Source organism: Oncorhynchus clarkii, chromosome 29 (genome assembly GCF_045791955.1).
Source record: "Oncorhynchus clarkii lewisi isolate Uvic-CL-2024 chromosome 29, UVic_Ocla_1.0, whole genome shotgun sequence".
NCBI classification, from domain to species: domain Eukaryota; kingdom Metazoa; phylum Chordata; class Actinopteri; order Salmoniformes; family Salmonidae; genus Oncorhynchus; species Oncorhynchus clarkii.
Genome location: NC_092175.1, coordinates 11,478,065 through 11,495,463, shown reverse-complemented (window position 1 = coordinate 11,495,463; position 17,399 = coordinate 11,478,065). Strand labels below are relative to the sequence as shown.

General features: G+C 45.6%; 1 protein-coding gene across 1 annotated transcript in view; it reads right to left on the bottom strand.

Moving 5' to 3' along the window:
- LOC139388535 (collagen alpha-1(V) chain-like) overlaps window positions 1-17,399 on the bottom strand; it is a 128,405-nt gene that overhangs the window by 83,275 nt on the left and 27,731 nt on the right. Inside the window, exon 2 of the mRNA XM_071135240.1 lies at window positions 13,225-13,392. Within this exon, the coding sequence (XP_070991341.1) occupies window positions 13,225-13,392 (168 nt within the window). The remainder of the gene's footprint in view (window positions 1-13,224; window positions 13,393-17,399) is intronic.

Below are 17,399 nucleotides of genomic sequence, written 5' to 3'. Positions count from 1 at the left end.
TGTTGCGGAATGATGACATGGCTTTCCTCAGCTTGTCCATGAGCCATTGCATCTTCTCTTTAAGCCGAACGGCTATCACTGCTTTCTCTTTGGGTGTGGGGGGCCACTCATTGTTTCTCCTCCAAACCGGGGAGTGTGAGTAGTGAAGAAGGTAGGAAGAAGAAGAGAAAGAGGAGAGGGAAGAATTGAGAGGAGACCACCCAGCTACTACAGCCCCGACCATGTGCAGGGATCCCAAGACATAGCCAGCCACTGTGCGATAAATGTCACTGTGTGGGAGTGGTGTTTGGACTACATCACTCTTTCCTTACAGTTTGTAGCCCACTGATGTTGCCAATTGCTCACCCTGGCTAACCCTACTGAGTGTGAGAGAGAGACACCTACAGATAGGGTTGCAAAGGGAGGGTATATTAGGGGAGAGTGGGGTAAGTTGAGCCACCCTTGTTTCTAGGGAAACCATACACAAAATGTATCATTTGACCAAATATTTAGGTAAAGGTCACCATTTAATGGAGTCTGTGAAGAAAGAAACCACATGGAAACAGTGGTAAGCAAGTTAGATTAAAAGAAAACGTATTTTCACCAATAAATTAATTTATTGTGTTAGATGTTTGTATCTAAACCAAAGCAGATCATTTAAAAATTGTTCTATGCATCAGTTGGGGACTATAAGCTTCAGTATGAGGGCATAAAACTAGCATGAAAGTGCATCCTTGTAGCTGTGTGGGATAATATAGTGAAAATGTTGGCCTTGGGGTAAGTTTAATCAATGTCCATGGGGTAATTTGAGACAACGGTTGGAACAATGGCAAGTTCAAGTTACGCAAATTGAAGTGTTTCGCTGGGATCAACGCCTTATCGCTGGGGTATGAGGATGACAACAGGGCGCTGCCTATGTTCAAAGTGTTTTAAAAAGTACAAAGTGTTTGTTAGGTATTAAGCCTGTGTTTACACGATGCTTAAATGATTAAAACACACAAAAAAGCTACTGTGATTGTGTTGAATTGTGTTTGGGAAATAAAGATGAACGTGGTATTAAAAAGGGAGTGGTAATATTTCATTCAGTACAGAAATGTGTACCCTGTCCAGCCGCTCAACTTACACCATACCCCGGGGTAAGCCGTGCCAAGAGACCACTTTTTTGGGGGACAAACCATGAAACTGTAATGTTCACATGAATTCAAAGTGGTCATAGATGACCTTTTAATCACCAAAATGCTGAAGAATCCAGGAACGTTCGGGAAAATGACTGGTAGTCTGACCAGTAGAGGTATGTACATGTTGAGAAAGCCAACTGTCCTGTTGGTCTGTTCTTTCAGACTACTTTACAATCCCCCCGATGAGAAGATGGGAAATCGCCACAGTACAGAAGCTCTCTGTTTCAGCCTCTCCGACTGCTAATAATGAATCACTTCTTCCACGTGTTTACTTAATTATAGCATGTCTGCACTCGTTATTTTCCAGCTCACAGCTCACCATCGTAAAATGTGGGTATGAGACAACATGTTCCCTAATCAAAAGGTGTTGTTGATTACATGATTTGGATGATCTGTAATGACCAGTCAGCATGTGCACGTGTGTGTGTGTGTGTGTGTGTGTGTGTGTGTGTGTGTGTGTGTGTGTGCGCACGGGTGTTTGGGGTGACGTTGCAGGATGTCACAGTCACAATAAATCAGGCTTAGAGCCAAAGCCAAAGCTTAGTAGTATAAAGAGAAGGAACTGGACCAAATTATGTCACTCCTGCCTTTTGGAAGATATATATATATATATATGAAAGAGAGAGAGATAATATATATATATATATATATATATATATACACAGTTGAAGTCAGAAGTTTACATACACCTGAGCCAAATACATTTAAACTCAGTTTTTCACTATTTCTGACTAGCAAAATTTCTGTCTTAGGTCAGTTAGGATCACCACTTTAGTTGAAGAATGTGAAATGTCAGAATAATAGTAGAGAGAATGATTTATTTCAGCTTTGATGTCTTTCATTACACTCCCAGTGGGTCAGAAGTTTACATACACTCAATTAGTATTTTGTAGCATTGCTTTCAATTGTTTGACTTCAATCAAACATTTCGGGTAACCTTCCACAAGCTTCCCACAATAAGTTGGGTGAATTTTGGCCCATTCCTCCTAACAGAGCTGATGTAACTGAGTCAGGTTTGTAGGCCTCCTACTCGCACATACTTTTTCAGTTCTGCCCACAAATTTTCAATAGGATTGAGGTCAGGGCTTGTGATGGCCACTCTAATACCTTGACTTTGTTGTCCTTAAGCCATTTTGCCACAACTTTGGAAGTATGTTTGGGGTCTTTGTCCATTTGGAAGACCCATTTGCGACCAAGCTTTAACTTCCTGACTTATGTCTTGAGATGCTGCTTCAATATATCCACATAATATTCCTACCTCATGATGCCATCTATGTGCCATCTATTTTGTGAAGTGCACCAGTCCCTCCTGCAACAAAGAACCCCTAGAACATGATGCTGCCACCACCGTGCTTCACGGTTGGGATGGTGTTCTTTGGCTTGCAAGCCTCCCCCCTTTTACTCCAAACATAACGATGGTCATTATGGCCAAAAGGTTATATTTTTGTTTCATCAGACCAGAGGACATTTCTCCAAAAAGTACGATCTTTGTCCCCATGTGCAGTTGCAAACTATAGTCTATATTTTTTATGGTGGTTTTAGAGCAGTGACTTCTTCCTTGCTGAGCAGCTTTTCAGGTTATACTGATATAGGACTTGTTTTACTGTGGATATAGATGCTTTTGTACCGGTTTCCTCCAGCATCTTCACAAGGTCATTTGCTCTTGTTCTGGGATTGATTTGCACTTTTCACACCAAAGTACTTTAATCTCTAGGAGACAGAACGCGTCTTCTTCCTGTGCGGTATGACAGCTGCGTGGTCCCATGGTGTTTATACTTGCGTACTATTGTTTGTACAGATGAATGTGGTACCTTCAGGCGTTTGGAAATATCTCCCAAGGATGAACCAGACTACAGATCTACCATTTTTTCTGAGGTCTTGACTGGTTTCTTTTGATTTTCCCATGTCATGCAAAGAGGCACTGAGTTTGAAGGCATTTCTTGAAAAACATCCACAGGTACACCTCCAATTGACTCAAATTATGTCAATTAGCCTATCAGAAGCTTCTAAAGCCATGACATCATTTTCTAGAATTTTCCAACCTGTTTAAAGGAACAGTCAACTTAGTGTACGTAACCTTCTGACCCACTTGAACTGTGATACAGTGAGTTATAACTGAAATAATCTGTCTGTAAACAATTGTTGGAAAAATTACCTGTGTCATGCACAAAGTAGTTTGTTAGTTTGTTTACAAGAAATTTGTGGAGTGGTTGAAAAATGAGTTTTAATGACTCCAACCTAAGTGAATGTAAACTTCCGACTTCAACTGTATATATATATATATAAATCAAATCAAATTGAATTTTATTGGTCACATACACATGGTTAGCAGATGTTAGTGTGAGTGTAGCGAAATGCTGGTGCTTCTAGTTCCGACAATGCAGTAATATCTAACAAGTAATCTAACAAATTCACAACGACTACCTTATACACACAAATGTAAAGGATGAGTAAGAATATGTACATATAAATAGGCAAGATGCAGTAGATGATATAGAACAGCATATACATACAGTGGGGCAAAAAAGTATTTAGTCAGCCACGAATTGTGCAAGTTCTCCCACTTAAAAAGATGAGAGAGGCCTGTAATTTTCATCATAGGTACACTTCAACTATGACAGACAAAATGAGGGAAAAAAATCACATTGTAGGATTTTTTATGAATTTATTTGCAAATTATGGTGGAAAATAAGTATTTGGTCACCTACAAACAAGCAAGATTTCTGGCTCTCACAGACCTGTAACTTCTTCTTTAAGAGGCTCCTCTGTCCTCCACTCGTTACCTGTATTAATGGCACCTGTTTGAATTTGTTATCAGTATAAAAGACACCTGTCCACAACCTCAAACAGTCACACTCCAAACTCCACTATGGCCAAGACCAAAGAGCTGTCAAAGGACACCAGAAACAAAATTGTAGACCTGCACCAGGCTGGGAAGGCTGAATCTGCAATAGGTAAGCAGCTTGGTTTGAAGAAATCAACTGTGGGAGCAATTATTAGGAAATGGAAGACATACAAGACCACTGACAATCTCCCTCGATCTGGGGCTCCACGCAAGATTTCACCCCGTGGGGTCAAAATGATCACAAGAACGGTGAGGAAAAATTCCAGAACCACACGGGGGGACCTAGTGAATGACCTGCAGAGAGCTGGGACCAAAGTAACAAAGCCTACCATCAGTAACACACTACGCCGCCAGGGACTAAAAATCCTGCAGTGCCAGACGTGTCCCCCTGCTTAAGCCAGTACATGTCCAGGCCCATCTGAAGTTTGCTAGAGAGCATTTGGATGATCCAGAAGAAGATTGGGAGAATGTCAGATATGGTCAGATGAAACCAAAATATAACTTTTTGGTTAAAACTCAACTCGTCGTGTTTGGAGGACAAAGAATGCTGAGTTGCATCCAAAGAACGCCATACCTACTGTGAAGCATGGGGGTGGAGACATCATGCTTTGGGGCTGTTTTTCTGCAAAGGGACCAGGACGACTGATCCGTGTAAAGGAAAGAATGAATGGGGCCATGTATCGTGAGATTTTGAGTGAAAATGTCACGAATCCCGCTTCCTGAGTCTGTGTTTGCCTGTGTTTCTGTCCTGGAGTGTGTTTCCGGTGTCCTGGAACGCACCCTGTCTGGTTGCCGGGCGAATTAGCTTGTTGGGAGATCGATGTTCACCCGCACCTGTATCCCATCAGTAATCTGCACACCTGTCCTGATCATCACCTCTCCCTTTCAAAAGCTCTGACCTGACATCCATTCCCTGCCGGATCGTTAGCCATGAACAGTATGTTGTGCCAGAGTATCAGCCTCAAGTTGGATAGAATTTGTTTTGTTGTTTGTTACGTATTGCTTGCCTTGAACTTACCTCTGTTTGTTCTGTCTTCAGTTACTCACCCGGATCATTTACCCCATTCCCGCCTGGTCGTCAGAGGATTCCGCTTCCCCATTGGATCCACCTATTTACTCCCATCAACTCACCACTGCTACCCGCTACACCACCTGGATATATCTACCCATTCACATTCACTTGTAAATAAATACTCACCTTCTTTCTACTCTCCTTGTCCAGGTCTGCTTCTGGGTTCGATTTTGAAGAATCGTGACAGAACGATCCGGCCAAGAATGAACCCAGCGGACCTGGATTCCGTTTGCCATGCCATTACCCAGCAAGGGAAGACATTGGGACAACACAAGACGGCGCTACAGGAGATAGCGGTTGCAATCCAGAAATTATCTGCTAGCTTGACACAGATCCAGGATCAGCTCAGTTTGCTGGCGATTCATTCACCACCTGTTTCACCCATCTCACCTGCCGTGCCTGATGCGGTTTCCTTCCGTGAACCCAAGGTACCGACGCCTGATAAATATGAAGGGGATTTGGGAAGATGCCATTCGTTTCTTATGCAGTGTGGGTTAGTGTTTGATCTGCAGCCCCATTCTTACCCCACTGACAAGGCTAGGATAGCCTTTGTTATTGAACTGCTGCGTGGAAGAGCTCTGGAATGGGCTTCAGCCGTTTGGGAACGACAGGGGACCTGCATGGCTTCATACCAGGAATTCACGGGAGAGATGAGAAGGCTTTTTGACCATCCAGTCCGAGGTAAGGACGCAGCTAAACGTTTGTTCACTCTTCGCCAAGGAGCTCGCAGTGTGGCAGACTTTATGATCGAGTTCAGGACATTGTCTGTGGAGAGTGGTTGGAATGAGGAGTCACTACAAGCGTCTTTTTACCAGGGGTTGTCGGAGCAACTCAAGGACGAGCTGATATCCTATCCAGAGCCTAGTGAACTAGACAGCTTGGTCACTTTATCTATTCGGGTAGATAATAGAGTCCGAGAGAGAAGGAGGGAGAAGCAGTGGGGCCCATCCAATCAATCAGCAACTCGGTTACCATTCGGTTCAGGAAGTGAACCAGAACGTATTGATCGTTATTCCCCACACGGGGTTAGTGGAGGGGTCTTGCCACCAGAGCCTGAATCAATGCAAGTGGGGCGACACGGGCTAACTAAGGAGGAGCGCCAACGTAGACGTGAGACCAACAGCTGTCTCTACTGTGGTAGCTCAGGACATTACATCTCCGCTTGTCCACAGCGCCCGTTAAACTGCCCGGCTCGCTAGTTTTGGGAGGAATTTTAGCGAGCCAGATTCAACCTCTCAAGAATCCTGTCAGACCCCGTTTTCCTGCGACCCTTATGAATAAGGATCAGAGCTTAGAGATGAACGCTTTTATCGATTCAGGTGCCGATGGCAGCTTTATTGATGCTGACTTGGTGGAACAGCTGGGGCTTTCCAAGGAGCAATTGCCGGAAGCCATTGAAGCAACCACTCTGAACGGCAGTAGTCTGGCACGGATCACTATGAGGACTGAACCGGTTAAGATGTTGTTGTCGGGTAATCATTCAGAGTTTATCTCCTTTTTCATTCTGTTCTCGCCCCATGTTCCTCTGGTTCTTGGTTACCCCTGGCTGAAGGAACACAATCCCTCGTTTGATTGGGTGACGGGTAAGGTAACTAGTTGGAGCATTGATTGTCATGCTAACTGTCTTAGGACTGCCTGTTCTCCTGCCATTTCCAGTGACTCTGCTCCTCCTGATTTGTCCCTGGTTCCAGAAACATATCACGAGTTGGGTGAAGTATTCAGTAAACAGAAGGCTCAGTCCCTTCCTCCCCACCGACCTTATGACTGTGCGATTAATCTGTTTCCTGGAGCCGCCTTTCCCAAAGGACGGTTATACAGTATCTCTCGGCCTGAACGTGAGGCCTTGGAGACCTACATCAAGGAGTCTCTAGCTGCAAGTCTCATTCGGCCCTCGTCATCACCTCTGGGAGCAGGATTTTTTTTGTGAGCAAGAAGGATGGCACTCTTCGACCGTGTATTGATTATCGGGGTTTGAATGATATTACGGTCAAGAACAAGTATCCCCTGCCCTTGATGAGCTCGGCTTTCGATTCTTTACAGGGTGCTACGGTTTTTACGAAGCTTGATTTACGTAATGCTTATCATCTGGTTCAGATCAAAGAGGGGGACGAGTGGTTGACTGGGTTCAATACTCCGATGGGACATTTCGAGTACCAGGTGATGCCGTTTGGACTGACCAACGCTCCTGCTGTGTTCCAAAGTATGGTGAATGACGTTCTGAGATATGATTGGTATTTTTGTGTTCGTTTACCTGGATGATATCCTCATCTTCTCGAAGGAGCTTTCTAGCCACGTTCAACATGTCAAGCAGGTCCTGCAGCGGTTATTGGAGAACCGTCTGTTCGTGAAGGCTGAGAAGTGTGATTTTCACGCCCACACGACGTCCTTCCTCGGTTACATCATCTCCAGGGGAGAGATCAAGATGGACCAAGAGAAGGTTCGGGCGGTTCGGGATTGGGTCCAGCCCGGTTCGAGATTGCAGCTCCAGAGATTCCTGTGGTTTGCAAATTTTTATCGGAGGTTTATCCGTGATTACAGCCGGGTGGCCGCCCCTTTAACTGTACTGACGTCTTGCACCAGAAAGTTCTGTTGGTCTCCTGAGGCAGACCGAGCATTTCTAGATTTGAAGAGCCGATTCACCAACGCCCCGATTCTCTCTCAACCTGACACTTCCCGTCAGTTCGTTGTGGAGGTGGATGCGTCTGATGTGGGGGTGGGCGCCATCCTGTCCCAGCGTAGCTCCACTGACGGTAAACTCCATCCCTGCGCCTTCTACTCTTGTCGTCTTTCTCCAGCTGAAAGAAACTACGATGTGGGTAACCGGGAGCTTCTCGCTGTGAAGCTTGCCTTGGAGGAGTGGCGTCACTGGTTGGAGGGAGCGGAGCAACCGTTTGTGGTCTGGACTGACCACAAGAATCTGGCTTACGTGCAATCGGCTAAACGTCTCAACTCTCGTCAGGCCCGGTGGGCTTTGTTTTTTGGACGTTTCAATTTTTCCCTGACGTTCCGACCTGGGTCGAAGAACGGGAAGGCGGACGCCCTGTCCCGGATGTTCTCCAAGACGGAGGAGAGTGAGGCCAAGACTGAGACGATTCTTCCCCAGAACGTTGTCGTGGGAGCCGTTACATGGAGGATTGAGGAGGAGGTGATGGCGGCTCTTCGGACACAGCCCGGGCCCGGTAACGGTCCACCCGGTCGGTTGTTCGTGCCTGAGTCGGTTCGTTCTGCTGTCCTTCAGGGGTCCCACGCCAGCAAGATAGCTTGTCACCCTGGTGTTGCTCGGACTATGGCGCTACTGCGCAGACGATTTTGGTGGCCTGCCATGGGAGAAGATACCCGGAGGTTTGTTGCAGCTTGTCCTGTTTGTGCGCAGAATAAGAGTACCAATCGGGTCAGCTCTGGGCTTCTTCACCCCCTACCTATTCCCCGGCGACCTTGGTCGCATCTGGCCCTGGATTTTGTCACGGGGTTGCCCTCTTCTGTTGGTAACACGGTTATTCTGACCATTGTGGATAGATTCAGCAAGTTTGCTCACTTTGTTCCCCTCTCCAAGCTGCCTTCTGCCACTGAGACGTCCGAGATCCTGGTTAGGGAGGTGTTCAGGGTCCACGGGTTGCCCTGTGACATTGTTTCTGACCGTGGTCCTCAGTTTACCTCTGCTGTCTGGAAATCCTTCTGTTTGGCCATTGGAGCTACAGTCAGTCTCACATCTGCATTTCACCCCCAATCTAATGGTCAGGCGGAGAGAGCCAACCAGAAGATGGAGTCCACGCTGCGTTGTCTTGTCTCCTCTGATCCCACCTCTTGGTCATCTCAATTACCCTGGGTCGAGTATGCTCATAATACCCTTCCTTCATCTGCCACTGGGATGTCCCCCTTCCAATGCCTGTACGGATACCAACCTCCCTTGTTTCCTTCTCAGGAGAGGGATCTTTCGGTCCCTTCTGTCCAGGCCCACATTCATCGTTGCCACCGGACCTGGCATCGGGCCAGGAAGGTCCTCCTTAGAGTTTCTGACCGGTATCAGATCCAGGTGAATCGTCGCCGTATTCCTGCTCCCGCTTATACCATCGGAGATAAGGTGTGGTTGGCTACACGGGATCTTCCTCTACGGACTGCTGTCGAGTCGAGGAAACTGTCACCAAAGTTCATTGGTCCGTTCGTGGTGGAGAGAATCATTAACCCTGCTGTGGTCCGACTCAAATTGCCGGCAACGCTTCGAGTACACCCCACCTTTCATGTCTCCTGCCTCAAGCCGGTTCAACTCAGTTCTCTGTTGCCCCCTCCTCCTCGTCCTCCTCCTCCTCGGATGATCGGAGGTGGTCCTGTCTACACGGTGCGCCGCATCATGGACTCTAGACGGCGGGGTCGAGGGTTCCAATATCTCGTGGATTGGGAAGGATATGGTCCAGAGGAGAGGAGTTGGATTCCTCGGCGTCAGATCCTTGATGACGACCTGCTTCGTGACTTCTACCGCCTGCACCCTGGCGCTCCAGGTAGTCCGCCCGGTGGCGTTCGTCGGAGGAGGGGTACTGTCACGAATCCCGCTTCCTGAGTCTGTGTTTGCCTGTGTTTCTGTCCTGGAGTGTGTTTCCGGTGTCCTGGAACGCACCCTGTCTGGTTGCCGGGCGAATTAGCTTGTTGGGAGATCGATGTTCACCCGCACCTGTATCCCATCAGTAATCTGCACACCTGTCCTGATCATCACCTCTCCCCTTCAAAAGCTCTGACCTGACATCCATTCCCTGCCGGATCGTTAGCCATGAACAGTATGTTGTGCCAGAGTATCAGCCTCAAGTTGGCGCGATGAGACAAGGATATCCCTACCAGCCAAACCCTCCCTAACCCGGACGACGCTAGGCCAATTGTGCTTCGCCCCATGGACCTCCCGGTCGCGGCCGGCTGCGACAGAGCAGAGTCTCTGGTGGCATAGCTTGCGCTGCGATGCAGTGCCATAGACCACTGCGCCACCCGGGAGGCTGGAATGTATTTTTCAAAGGTTCTACTATGCTTCCGATGTTGTTCGGTAAACGCAACACGCAACAATTTTACTGAGTTACAGTTCATATAAGGGTTAGGTTTGTGGTTGGTCCTTCCTAGAGTGTTGCTTGAGACTATTTCATTAGGCTGTAAGTAAACCGAAGAGAAGCCCAAGTTTAAGCTTTTAGCCTCTATATTGATGTCAAAGTAAACAGAACTTGTTTGGAGAGCATTGTGTCTGAACTCAGCTCTGGATTAAGCCTTTAGGAAAACCCTTGATGTGGATCAAACATCCGCTTGGCCAAGCCTCCTCAAGGCCTCTTCTAGGCCGCTCAAAGAAATGCTGTGATCAGGGAGACATTCTTCACACACTTGGCTGTCAACCAACTGGATTTTCAGTCAATTTAACTCACAAGAATGGGATTTGAGGTTTTTCTCTCTCTGCCCCCTACTGCCGAATCCGATCCCCCTCTCCCACACACACACTTGTTTAGAGCTTGCAAGAAACACACTTTACTGTACTTGTGCACGTGACATTAAAAACTTTTTCCAACTCTTTCAGTCAACCACTTGAAATGCTTGGGAATTTTCAATAACACATTCCAGAGAAATTGGGCTTCTGTCTGGGTGACACAGTTTGAGGGTTCTGCACTGTTTGACAACTTTCATACATAAATAAATATGCCGGCCTAACCCAGAATGCAATAGGAAGAGATGTTGGCTAGCTAGCACATCTCTCTGAGCGACAGTAACCAGGATGCACCAGAGTGAGAGAAAGAAAATATAAAACAGACTAATAGGAAGAGATGTTGGCTAGCTAGCACATCTCTCTGAGCGACAGTAACCAGGATGCACCAGAGTGAGAGAAAGAAAATATAAAACAGACTAAAAGAAAGTACAAAGTAATGAAAAAGCTGCAGTGAAAGAGAGAGAGAGAGGGTATAAGGCAAAGAGAAAAAAGGAGGGGAGAAAGAGAGGGAGAAAGCAAGGATAGAGAAAGAGAGGGCTGCTGTGGACCACAGAACAGTAAGCCAGAGCCACGTCAGCACAATAGAAGAGAAGGAAGAGTGGAACCCGCTCCTCCCTCCCCTCTGTCCGTCCCCCTCTGCCTCTCTCTCCATCCTGCCACCCCTTCCAGACCTAGGCATTTTTACTGGAGTATGATTCCCACTGAATGTGAGCTTGAGGTTTCCAAAATGGAAGAATTAGTATGCCTCTATGATGGTCTGCCCCTCTCTTCTTCTTTTTTTTCCCCATTTTCTTATTTTCTTTTTTCGTGTGTCTGAATTAGAAACAGAACGAGAGCCGTCTTTATTCAATGCAGATGTGCACAGACGGAACAGACGTGAGGAAGATTGTAAAGAAAAATCGAGGGAGAGAGAGAGAGAGAGAGAGAGAGTCTACATGTGTTATGAGCTGAGGAGGCTGGTGGGAGGAGCTACAGGAGGCTGGTGGGAGGAGCTACAGGAGGTTGGGTTCATTTTAATGGCTGGAATGGCATAAAAGGAATGAAGTTAAACATGTGGTTTCCAGACGTTTGATGTGTTTGATACCGTTCCATTTATTCCATTCCAGCCATTACAATAAGTCCCCCCCCCTCCCCCACCACCAGCCTCCTCTGGTTCTGAGGTATGGTGTTATACAGAGCTGATCTTGGCCGTTGGAGTAGAAATATCAGCCACTCAACAATAGTCATAATCATTTCACTGTACTTGCGCACGTGACATTAAAACTTGAGACTTGTACGGCCAACAGGCTTGAAAAAACCACAACCTGACAGGTCTATAGAGTTTGGCTAAAGTTCAATCCAAACACTCCACCAGAGCTGAGGCTTACTGAAGTGAATTATGGCGCATGAAGCACAGAGGGATCGTGGGAGAGGTGGCGGTGAGAGACTTGAAACACGCATGGCGTGCGTGTTTCAAGTTGAAAGTTTTAATGTTGCACGCACAAGTACAGGGAAATGCCTTTCTTGCCAGCTCTAACCCCAACATTGCAGTGAATAATAACAATGTATTACTCAAAAAAAGCACACGAGAAATACTAAGAAAAAATACACAACAAAGTAAGTAAGTAAGTAAGCATACTATATACAGAAAATATGTGTTTCTGAAAAGCAAAGAATATTGCAATTCCGAGAGTCCCGTTGGTAGCGAATCCGCGATCGGAGGTCATCCATCTTATTATTAAGTGTCCACAAGGGGCCAGTAGAATGGAGGGAAGAGGTGGCCAGTTTTCCCTTCACCTTAATCTCAACAGGATCCCCCCCCCCCTCTCTTGCCTCTGTAACGCCAGTGTTTCCTCTTGGGAAGCCCGAAAAATTGGGTTTGAATTACAGAGAGCCCTGGGCAGATGAGTCGAAGTAGAAGCCCGAATTGGGGTAATAAACTGGCGATCTGATGTTTAAGAGTTCTTGGCGGTTGGAAGAAATAATAGCTGATACGTTACCTGAAAATAGACTCAAATTAAACAACACAATAATCACAAGACAGCAAAGTTGGGTCGGAGCTTGCATAACAGCGGCCATCCAGTGCGGCGCCATCTTTGATATCTATGTGTGTGTGTGGGGTCTATGAGTGTGTTGGGGTCTATAGCGGTAGGTGAGTCTTCACATTTGGCCCACCCAATCTGCAGTGCTGTACACTATCATGTCATCATGACAAAACGGCCAATAAAACAGGTAGCTAGTTGGAAGGGGAACAGAGGCGTGTGAGGGGATGAGAGGAATGGCACAGGTGGGAGGAAAAGAGACAGGTCTTTTGGGAGTCTTACTGCAGTCAGGGACTCCCCAGCCACGGTTAAGACATTACACCAGTGTTTTAAAGTAGTTTTTATTTTATTTTTTATTATTGACTAGGACCGAGTTCATCTGAGTCAACACCCAAAGGTAGGGAAGAGGGCATGAGCAGCCAATAGGAACAGACTTAGTAGAGGAGAGGCCACGAGCAGCCAATAGGATCAAACTTAGCTAGGTAGTATCTTTGGCATCCCACTAACAAGCATGAGATGATATTTCAGTGAACAAGGTCATCTGTACATTGGGGTAGTAGAGGGACGGGACGATCGGAGGGGATAGTGAGGAAGACATGAAAGAAAGGAACAGGTATCATTTCAGTTCAAAGGTCAAAGGAGATCAACCAATTAGTGAATGGTCATAATCAGGTACTTACCAGGGTACAGTTGTTTGGTGGGGGCGCTGAGCTGGGCTTCTTTGGATACTCTGTAGGCCACATCGGCTCCTTTTGTTGACTTCCTATGCGCGCAGAAACCTGTCGTTTTCGTAACGCCGTCAGGTAAACTGGGAAAATCTAAAATCTTCAAGAGGTCCGCTGGCTCCACTACAGAGGGAAAGAGGGAGAGACAGATTGTAGGTTGGACTCATATAAAGACACTCATTTCAAATTCAGACTCACATCTCTCAATAATCACAATAAAGTATACCACAGCACAAATCCATGCCACCCACAGCGTTAAAAGCCCCCCACAACAGGAGAGACTGTCAGTATCCATTCCAAGTAAACCAAATATTCAGGCTGTAGACAGATAAACAGATCCTCCTTTCACTAGCCATTAGCTGGTACCTGCTTAAAGTATAGTAGGTGCACTCCAGATCCCTTCTTTCTATCCAGTCCCCTCTGACCCCTATTCTCTCACTGACGAGACAGGGGGACAGTAATATGAACACCCTAAACTGTGAGAGTGTGTCCTACACTCTAGCCACAGATCTAGGATCAGATTCATGTGCCCAATTTCCAAATCTTAACCATTAGGGGGGTTCAAAAATCTGTACTTGAATAAGGGAAAAAGGCAACTTCTATGCCAATTGTGTGGATGCAATGACACACTAGAGCCATGCCAGAGTCCATCTCTCCATCCATTCATCCACCACACACTAAAGCTCCAGCTGTCTCCCGCTTCCTTCCCAAAAACATGCAATTAGCACACTCTCAGGCAGGGCCTTGGGGTTTCCTCCGGAGCACTGCAGGGGTAGTAAAGGTGCAGGAGCAGGAGCAGCACGGTTGTGTCAGGACAGGGTGTGACATTTTGGTTGAACCCGTGACCTTACGCATGCTGGCCAAAATAACCCCAACAAGCCAAGAACAAACAGCTGTGTCGGACAGATGCTAGACTGTAAGAAATTAGGTGTTTCATCTACTTGAGTAAATGTGATGTCCTATTGAGTAAAAAAAACTTGAACAAGTCGTTTGAATTTACACAAATAAAGTCCAGGGAATTAATACTAGCCATAAAAATGTGACGGATTTCGAGATAATATGATTCAATATGAGTTGAAGTAACACAATTATTTAGTAAACCCAAAATAGAAGTGTTCCACAAACGTTTCATGTTAAACATTGTGCAATGTATTTGATCATTCACAATTTGAACCCACTTTGTTGAGCACAGTGCCCAGTCCACCAGCAGTAACGGGGTGAAACCACAAGCGCTCCAGGGTGTTGCATTTGCCTCTGTCATTAAGAATAGTGGCGGTGGGAAGGGGTCGTCTCATCATTGAACATCAATGTGCTTAACGGGTTCGATAGCCTTTCGTCATGAGCCATTACACCTCTTGGTTACAACAAGCTGCTTAATACGAATATAGAAATCGACTTTTCTTTCTTCAAACATGCATACAACGTTATGTAAAATAATCATAAAGTAAGAAATTGTTGAATTACCCACAATCATCTAAAAACGAAGCCACATGGCAAGTTGTTGCAAGAACTTAAAATGATTAAGTACAGAGAAATCGGATCAAATGTTTAGTAAATGAAATCACTTCAAATACTTCCTTAAATATTTTGGTAGAATGAAATGAACAAATAATTAGTTTACAGCGTACTGAAGCTGCAATGGTCTCTTCCTCAAGGCTGCTGCCCAGAGCATGGAGCATAGGCCCAGGACTACTCAGAGCAGAGTCACACTGAAGGTCTGGAGACAGGAGAAGGGATGGGCCCATAAAGGGACCACATTGGGTCTAAGTGAGGGGTGCAGGGTGGTCAATACAAAATGGAGGTGATTTGAAGGTAGTAAAACAATAGAAGGAACCGTTCATTGCGTTCATTCACTACTCCAGCTCTTAACAAAATTCCAGATTCAAACAGACTACAGATACACATGACCATCGATCACCATCACCCTCCACAGCTGTAGGGGGAATCATTTCCTTCATAACTTCCACATCCTCTACGATATCATTGCATCACTGTCAGCTAGCTCCAGAAAGCTTTGAAAATGTGAGCTCTTCCAATATCTGAATCTGGACAGGCATCTGACCCATATCACACGCCGCACGAACAATCATCCCACACACATACATGTAAACACACCTAACGACACTCACGGTAGGTCAAAACGCACACTGATACATACGGTATAAACACAGAAGGAGAGAGAGAGAGAGAGAGCTCTTTCATATGGGTGTGTGCTGATCACGAAGAGGAAAATAAGTGGGAATGGAGTCAGATGAAAGAATGCGAACTATGTGGTGATTCCCTATCCAACTCTCTCCCTATCCAACTCTCTCCCTATCCAAAACTCTCTCCTGCTGTCTCTCAATTCAATTTCAATTTAAGGGGATTTATTGGCATGGGAAACATATGGTTACATTGCCAAAGCATGTGAAATAGATAATCAACAAACGTGAAATAAACAGTACATACATTTCAATTGTTGAATTATGTCTATATACACAGTGTTGTAATAATGTGCAAATTGTTAAATTACAAAAGGGAAAATAAATAAACATAAATAATGGTGTTTGTTCTTCACTGGTTGCCCTTTTCTTGCGGCAAAAGGTCACAAAACTTGCTGCTGTGATTGCACACTGTGGTATTTCACCCAATACATATGGGAGTTTATCAAAATTGGATTTTGTTTTCGAATTCTTTGTGGGTCTGTGTAATCTGAGGGAAATATGTGTCTCTAATATGGTCATACATTTGGCAGGAGGTTAGGAAGGGTAGCTCAGTTTCCACCTCATTTGGTGGGCAGTGTGCACATAGTCTGTCTTCTCTTGAGAGCTAGGTCTGACTTCGGCGGCCTTTCTCAATAGCAAGGCTATGCTCACTGAGTCTGTACATAGTCAAAAATTTCCTTAATTTTGGGTCAGTCACAGTGGTCAGGTATTCTGCCACTGTGTACTCTCTGTTTAGGGCCAAATAGCAATCCTGTTTGCTCAGGTTTCTTTGTAAATATATTTGTAGAATTCTGCATGCAGAGTCTCAATTTGGTGTTTGTCCCATTTTGTGAATTCTTGGTTGGTGAAGACCAGACCTCACAACCATAAATGCAAGGGTTCTATAACTGATTCAATATTTTTTTTACCAGATCCTAATTCATATGTTGAATTTTATGTTCCTTTTGATGGCATAGAAGGCCCTTCTTGCCTTGTCTCTCAGATCGTCCATAGCTTTGTGGAAGTTACCTGTGGAATTTATATTTGTGGTCCTGGCAACTGGACCTTTTTTGGAACACCATTATTTTTGTCTTACTGACATTTACTGTCAGGGCCCAGGTCTGACAACAAAGCATGTGAAGACTTTGCCTTTGTTATGGTTTGTTTGTTTGTCAATTAGGGTGTGCAGGGTAAATATGTGGTAAAAAGCCCATTTGACATTTGCTCAGTGCATTGTTTTCGCTGAGGAAACGTACGAGTCTGCAGTTAATGATAACGCAGAGGATTTTGCGCTGATTAGTGTCACACTTTTGCCTCAGCCCCAGCTAACACACCTGGCTCCAATAATCAACTAATCATGATCTTCAGTTAAAAATGTAATTAGTTTAAATCAGGTGTGTTTGGTAGGGATGGGGCAAAGGTGTGACACCAATCAGGCTCCGCGAGGACTGGAATTACCCAGGCCAGATAGAGAATGACTATCACTGGCATTTCTGACTGACTGAAATGTGATAACTCGTCTAAAAGACCTCTACTACAGTCGGATAGTTCCCCCCTGTCAAAATGAAGTGAAACATAAACTTACATCAACACTAGTCAAAAAAAATGTGTAAAACAAAACTATTTTGAGAGACAATACCTCTGAAATCCTATCCACATGAGTCTCCAGAGGACACACTGTATCTACAAGAATAGAATACTCTGTGAACGCATGAACCTGCTCTACCTTTTCTCTAGGGCAATTTGGGAATGCTGCCTGCCATTCTCATACTGCTCCCTGTCAATCCCATACCACCACACTGTTTATCTTCAACCTGCCAACAGCCCAGAGCCCGTCGGTCTCCCGGAAAACCCACAGCCACAAGGCCCATGGGAGGAGGCCGATATGGGCGGAGGTGGAGCGGGATGAAACCTCACGACAGCCACCACAGAAGAACACTGAGAGAT